The sequence below is a fragment of the Poeciliopsis prolifica genome, unplaced genomic scaffold (genome assembly GCF_027474105.1).
Source record: "Poeciliopsis prolifica strain line A6 unplaced genomic scaffold, Auburn_PproV2 SCAFFOLD029, whole genome shotgun sequence".
Lineage (NCBI taxonomy): Eukaryota > Metazoa > Chordata > Actinopteri > Cyprinodontiformes > Poeciliidae > Poeciliopsis > Poeciliopsis prolifica.
Window position 1 is genome coordinate 1,515,280 of NW_026562404.1, and position 7,566 is coordinate 1,522,845.

Below are 7,566 nucleotides of genomic sequence, written 5' to 3' on the forward strand. Positions count from 1 at the left end.
CACCGTCTGATAAATAAATTGTAAAGGTGTTTCGATAGGACTAAGAAAAGGGAAAACATTTTCGCACCGCAGTAGATGAACTTGCTGAGTAGGCAAGGTTGTAATCACTTAAATCTGCAGCAAACCTCCAAGAACCACAATATTACTTGGCATTAAATCAACCAGGGGTACATTTTAGTGTAGTAAAGTGGTCCCAGGAAACCTTTTTCCAACTTAAAATATAAAGAATGATCGAGTCAATTCCTAAAAGCATACAGAGATGGAAGAATATACTCATTACCTGATAAGTTCAAAGTTTCAATAGAGTATCTCATAATGCCAAGCATATAAAGTAAAAATTATAGCATGTTTATGTGCTAAGTACATGTATAAACAGCCCACATTGCCCTGTACTTGCTATCTTCCCTAATACCTGTTGGTGGCACCACTATGATGTTGAGATGGGTGCGTTTCTTCAACAGAGACATGAAACTGGCATCAAACCACAGTCCATGGGAAGCTGGAAGAAGCTAAAATTATGAAAACGCTGGGAGAAACCTTGTTAGAGCAAGTTGAAGACTTATGCTGGAAAACAAATGTCAACAGCAACCAGGACTAGTCAAACTGTAAATCCAATCAGGAATTTGTACTAAGAACCGAAAAACCCGCTGTTCACGGCCACGCAATCTGACAGAGAAAAGCTGGTATCCCAAAAGACTTAATTACACCAAAAGGGAGTTCTTAATTAAGGGGGACTGAATACAAAGAAAAGCAACACTTCTAAAATTTGAAATTGTACATCTTTTCCTTCACATAGAGAGAGAGAGACATGTGCCACTTTGTGCTCCATCATACTAAACGTTGATGTGGCTTGTGGTTGTAATGTGAAAGAGATTAAAAGCTGTGAACGCTTTTGCATGGGAATAATTTTTAGTCCTACTGCATCTTAATCTTAAGATCTATCAACTACAATAACACTTCAAACCCCCCTTCCAATAAATTAGATACCTCCCAAACTATGAACATTAAGAACACTGATGATACATTTAGCTGGATTACTCCACACAGGTGTATTATTGCACTCCACTATTTAATGTCCTGTGTGATGTTTTTTTCCCCCGTTTGCTTTTATGTCAGACCTGTGGCTTGTGCAGCCAGGCTGAGATCAAAGGATCTCAGTCAGAGAGAAAGCGAGCACACCATCCGCCAGCGCACACATGTTCACACCTGACATCTCTCTCACAGCCTATCAGCGCTAACACATCAACGTGTCACTCTGCGTTACTCTGAAACTGAAGCAGAAAATATGAAACCCGAGCGTGCGAGGAAACCACGGCTGAAGTGGAACTGCGTTCTTTATGATGACAAGATTAAACAACGTTGGGAGTACTGAGCGATGAATCCATCAAAAGCTTCTAAAAAAAAAAATGAAGGAAAAAGAAGAAAAGATGCTTCTCGGAGAAAGTGGGACAGATTTAACTGTTGCCTCCCTAAATACCTCCATTGCATAACATTTCCACTTGGTATAATCTACCTTGAACAATAATTAATTAGAAGTGATGCCCAGATCACCTATAAGCCTATTTAGACCATGCACGCAGCAAATCTCAAACAAACAAAATGCACAAGATGTTTGGAAATGTTCAGTGTGTATGAACACTTACTGGCTTGCATCAGCTGACCCTGGCGTCCAAACACCTGAGAGAAAGGACTTCGACTGCAGGTGAGCGTCTCCTCCATGGTCGATCCTCCTTCTTTGGAGTGCACCGAAGGTCAGCTTTCCACACCGGAGAAGTCTTTCTTTTTTTTTTTTTTGCCCCCTCTCTCTTTCTCAGCCGATTTGCCTCCAAAGTCTCTTCACGACCTCTTCCTACGCCTCGCACAGAGAGGATGTTTGGCTTCTTCAGTTGCCTCTAAGCTGACTGCAGATCAGCAGATCGTCTCGTCGCCTCCGATGCCGTTGAGAGTTGTGCGCTCTTCTCTGGCTGACAGGAGATCTGTGTGTTGCGCTTGCTCTCTCAGACTGCTCATTAAAGCTCCAGTGTGGTGCTGCTTCAGATGGAGAGCACAGCGTGAACAAAGCAAGAGAGAGGGATAGAGCAATGAGAAGGAGATGCCTGCTGCAGTGAGAAGACAGACTCTTACCCCTCTGATGAAAGTGAGAGCAGTGATGACTGTGTGTGTAGATATATGGAAATGTGTGTGTGCGCGCAGCTACCAATGTTAGACCCTTTTGGTGCCAGTTTTCTCTTTTTCTAAAACTACTGGATTCTTAAAAAAGAAAAAGAAAAAAGTGGTTGCCCCCTTATTGATATCGTCTTTAGATTTCATTTGTAATGGAGCAAAAAGTAGTTTCCAAATGATGATTTCAGTTTCTAGGGAGGGAAGAAAAGCTGGCCCGACCAACCTGGCTCTGTGTGAAAAAGTAATTTCCTCCTAAACCAGTAATCGTGCCACCCTTGGTTTTTTTATGTCACTGTGGAGAAATTTTGGCACTCTTGTCTTCACAGAATTGGTTTGGTTTGTCCACATTGCAGGGCTTTTTCGCATAAATATCCTACAAACTAGTTTCAGTTGTTTTGAAGGTACAGATATGCGCAGCCTTACTGCATAACCACAGTCCTGATGGTTTGATGTTCTCTTTAAAGACTTCCCATTAGAGAACAGATTTTGAGTTTCCATCAGACACATGCTTGACAAATTATCTTTGCATGAAATTCAAATTTGTTGGGTGATCTAAAACATTTGAATGTGATAAAGAATAACTGGAAGTCGATTGTTTTTACACCATCTTTTAAAGCCATTCCTTTAAGTTGAAATGCAGATGAGAACAAGCATGATTAAGAACATTGAAACAGGTTCATAAACTTTGTAAGCCTGTCTTAATGGTTTACAACATTGTTTTAAAATGCACCTAAGACAACCGGAGCGTTCTCTCAGTTTGAACTGAGGCACACATCCAGAATCGTTTTCCGAGAGCTGAATCTCTGCAAATTTGCTTCAGGACAGTAAAGCTCTATTCTATTCTTTCCCCAATTTCTTCCAATGCAACCCAACGTGAGGATTATCTTCCAAAAATAGAGAAGACAATGGATCTCATTGTTTCTTTCAGATATTCTCATCTGCATTAAGGTTTAATATAGCATTTTGCTAAAGCAGGAAAAAAATATGCTTTTGCAAATACCTCAACAAAAAAACAAAAAAACAAGTGCTTTGCACAAACGAACTGAACCATGGACACAAAAATCTGTTTCAAAGTAAAGGGGCCAGTGGATCATTAAAAATGGATCTGCATCTTTTATTAATGTTCTTGTTACCACATCTATTCTGCTCCCACATTAACGGCACTGCAGAGGACAAAAAGCAGTAGATCCAATAAAGTAAATTTCCCTGTGGTTTACCAGCTTGGTTTCATCGTTTTCACTCAGTGAAAACTGCTTGGAGGGTTAGTCATCAAAAATCAAGCTAAATAGCTAAAGGTATTGTGGAAAGGCAATAAAACGAAGGCAACTTTTCAAAGAGAGAATGCAAGCAAGTCCAATAGTGATCTTTTACGAAACAACTACCAAAGGCCGTTCTGCTCATGTTTATGTCAAAAAGAAAAGTTGAGGGTTTTCTTTCATCGTTCTGTTGCACAAACTCTGACAGAGTATTGTTTTTGATGGAAGAACTGCTATGGTAGTGTTAGTCAGTCACTAATATTTAAGAAACATGCTTTGGTTTTCTACAGAGACAAATAATTCATCCACCTGACTGGTGCACAACTCAAGCCCTCATTGGGTGAGAGGCAGGTTAACAACCTAGCCTGGTGAAAACCAGCTCCTTCTGCTACACTGCGCCTACCGACGGTCTGGGCTCTCAGCTGTTGAGAGATGATTGCTTACTGGAGGCGTGGATTGTGCTAAGGTTTTAAATTTTGCCCATTAGGTAACATTTGCATGTGATGCATGTGATGCATATAATGCCCCAGTTCGACACCTGGGATGTAAACAACCAATCCTCCACAACGAAGAAGGAGGATGAATGGCTTTGTTCACTTCCTCCATTGCCATTGCTAAAACTACAGGCAGATTATAATTCTAAAACAGCGCAAAAAATCAACATTATCGTTCATAACTTCTCCTTCTGTTTGCCAATTGGCCTGCTAAAAACTCTACTGGATGCAGTCCGAGTCAAGGAGATAAAGACCAGAATGTTATGGAAGCAAGAACTTTTTTAGAAGACACTGTACAAGAAGACACTGGCCAGGCTAGGTATACCCAGGACAGAATAGGAGGCAATTAACCTAACAGTCGGGGGTTTTGAGTTGTTGTTTTTTTTAAGCGCCAAGTGCTCAAAACAATACACCCATACATGCCTGGGTAAATATGCAAGCTTCACACAGAGAAGCTCAGCCCAGAATTTTGACCAAGATAATGAAAACTGCACCTGTGCACTCTGCAACTTAGAAATAATTTACAAAAGATCACGTTTTAAAATGCCACTTTTTCCAAACTCCTTTGACAGTGGTTGCGTAATCGCTAATAATTACTGTATTTTGTTGCCTTTATTTCTGCACTCTTCTATAACGAGATCACATAAACGTGACATTGTCACACCATGATTATATCTCACTGCATTTCTGTTTGTAATTCAGCCCTAAAATTGTTTAAGCATGATGAAATTAACAAGTTGGAGATCAAAGGTTTCTCGCCAGACTTGGGGGGATAGATGGTTCTGTTTTGTTGCAGATCATCACTGATCTCGTGTCCTCACTTCCTTTCATAATTTCCTGGGAGAGTTCAACATCGCCACAGGCTAAAAATCCTACGCTGTTTTTGGCTTTTGTTTTTTTAGCATGCAAATGCAGCATCGCGGTTTGAAGTTCCAGCTCAGCTTGTGAGCTCTGGGAGATCCTCTATCTCCTGGCTCTGGATTGTCACTGTAGGAGCATCGGCACAGCTCAGATTCATGTGTCAGAAATGAGACAGCAACTCCCTCCTGCCCAAACACTTCTGAATTGCACCGCTGAAATGCCACCTGGTGAGCACAATGCCTTCTTAAAGCACAGTCACAACAAAACCTTCAAAACTCAGCATTTACCAGTCTCTACTTTTCCTCACTTCAAATAACAAAGCAGACCTCTTAAGTTATTTGGATATAACAGAAAAAAAAACTACAAAAAAAAAAGAAAGAAATAAAGTCCAAACCCCCTTGTAATAATTTTTTGTGAAAGGACTAACCGCATACGAAGAGTAGATAGTCTGAGCTCCACCAGAGGGGAGAACAAATCCAGAAGCCTTTCGACAGATCACAGAGTAAATTAAAGCAGCTACATTTGCTGCTGCTGAGTTCGGTGCATCTGCATTTTATCACAGCTACTGCTGTGACACAAGGGAATGGGGCAATTAAGGCAATATGTCAGCACCTCTGACACTTGGTGCTCCCTTCTCTGAGTAATAAAGAATCGTGAAAAAAAAGATATTTTATTTAAACCCCAGAAGTTTGTCTGTAGTAATAGCTGATTTGCATTACTGCCTGGTTTCCAATTAGCCACATTCTCACAGTGCTGCATGTTGCTGAACAATTACAATTAAGCAGAAATTACCTTCTCTGCTAATGATTTAACTGCGTGTGCAAATAGAGAACGCACAAACCAATGGACAAACAGTCAGCAACAGCAGTCTGCTTTCGAAGGAATTAGCCTTATGCTATTGTGAAAGTGCCATTTATGACTCAATCACAACAATTTCAAAATCAACATTAATTTAAAAAAAAATTACTTTAGGCACTTAATGCATGCAGAACCTTTTGTGACGTTGAGTATGAGTTGAACTTAATCTCTAAACTTAATGAAAACTAAGGTGCATTTATTCCGAAATAAGCAATGAAGTCAGACAGGCTTAAAAACTTGAGTCACGGTTATAACTAACTTTGCTAAATGTGCACCACACTGAAAGCACTGATGTTCCTTTCATGTCATTGTGAATTTAATGCTTATGTTGGACGTTCTGCTTTGTTCTATCATGTCAGCTAAGGGCATTTTGAAGCTAGCTATCTACGTGAAGGCATGGTGTGGGAGTTTTAAAGTCTTTACTCTTCAGAGTTATTTTACGTGCTGCTCTCTATTTAGATCCATTCGAAATGTACATGATTTTTCTGTAAGACGTTCTGGCAACTACATGTCATTGCAAACAAATTGCATTTGAACCGTTATGTAATGCTTGGGTTTTGAAAAGGTCAGAACACTCTTGAAGAAAGTTTTTATATCTCAAGAGTCTTTTTATGATTAGATTGAACAATATCTTTACGGAATGATGAAATGTGGTACAACACCTTGCAAAACACTTCATCATTCTAATCTTATCCATCAATTTGTTTCAATTGAATTATCTATTAGACTGGCAGAAAAAACAACACAAATATTTTTTTTTTTTTTTTTTTTAATGAGACTACCCTGTATTCAGTTAAATCCATCTGCCAATAAACTGACCAGCCTTCCTGTTCCTGCTAAAAACAAGAATCCTTGCAGGATGATGCTGCTTCGCCCATGTTTTCCATGGTTATCGATGTTCAGGGTAATATGCGAAGGAATAATTGCCTCATTGCAAAGTTTTTCCATGTAAGGAAGAATGTTCATTTTTATCATCTGAATAGAGAACTGTAAAACTTAGGACATTATTTTAGGAAGGTGACGGCATGGCATGTCTGTTGTGTAAAGCTGGACAGAGGAAAGTCCAAATTCAGTCATTAATAAATCCAGCACAAAACATAAAAATGAAACCTAGCAAACTACTGAGAATTCAAAATGTTCTAAAAAACAAATAGTTCTTTGAGGAAAAGTCATGTCAAAGTGAGTGAAAAACATACCTATATCTGATCCAAATGTGACAACTCTGGGTTCTCTCTCCGTTTTTCTCACAGGTTCTCTGTAACCAAATCTATACTATGCCAGTCAGATAAGGCCACATTGCAATATTTACTCATGTGGGTTTGAACAAAGTCAAGCGTGTGTGGCGGGTGGAATTGTAAACATATGCAGAGGCTAGAAAGGCCAGCAAGTGGGCATTAGCAGTCCAGTATTTTAGAAAAGCATCCCATTCACTAACATTGGATTTTATTTACTGGATGCTGCATCTAAAAGAGCAGTATACATTATGCTACATTAAACATGTTGCGGTAAAAAACAAATCTGTTTCTTGCAAACTATATTTGAGAAACCTGAGACTCCTCTTACTCAAAATGAGACACCCAGTTTTAAAAAGGGTTTTTTGTTTGTGCGTTTTCACAAATATTTTTTTTCTCATACAGCAAGAAATTCATTTTTGATTATGAGAAAAGGTGCATGATGCATAAGTTAGTTGCACAACAATTTAGGTTTCTCTCCAATGAAGCAAAATCCCGAGTCTTCTGTAAGGAAAAAAAAAGTGCTGCTTTCCATTTCATGCTGCTATTTGGGATTTTGGTTTGCTCTTTCACCACATGCAACATGTCTCTTTATTTAAACAGAACCTCAACCTCTGTCCCAGAGTATGCCAGCCAAAGAAAAAAATATATTAAGCAACTAAATCTTGGTAAATAAATCTTTGTGGACAGTCAAAGGTCAGG

At 39.3% G+C, this 7,566-nt stretch overlaps 1 protein-coding gene across 5 annotated transcripts in view; it reads right to left on the minus strand.

Annotated features, from left to right (window-relative positions):
- The window catches only part of LOC129372266 (kazrin-like), a 157,613-nt gene extending 150,719 nt beyond the window's left edge, over positions 1 to 6,894 (minus strand). For 4 of the 5 annotated variants that reach the window (XR_008607237.1, XR_008607238.1, XM_055049422.1 and 1 more), the window contains exons 1-2: positions 6,829 to 6,894; positions 1,644 to 2,031 (exon numbers count right to left, since the gene is read on the minus strand). Coding sequence is in view for 3 of the 5 variants with exons in the window: in XM_055049422.1 (XP_054905397.1) it covers positions 1,644 to 1,719 (76 nt within the window). In the remaining 2 variants the exon portion in view is untranslated. The remainder of the gene's footprint in view (positions 1 to 1,643; positions 2,032 to 6,828) is intronic. The other variant, XM_055049424.1, reaches the window with a different exon arrangement.
- Positions 6,895 to 7,566: the final 672 nt, after the last annotated feature.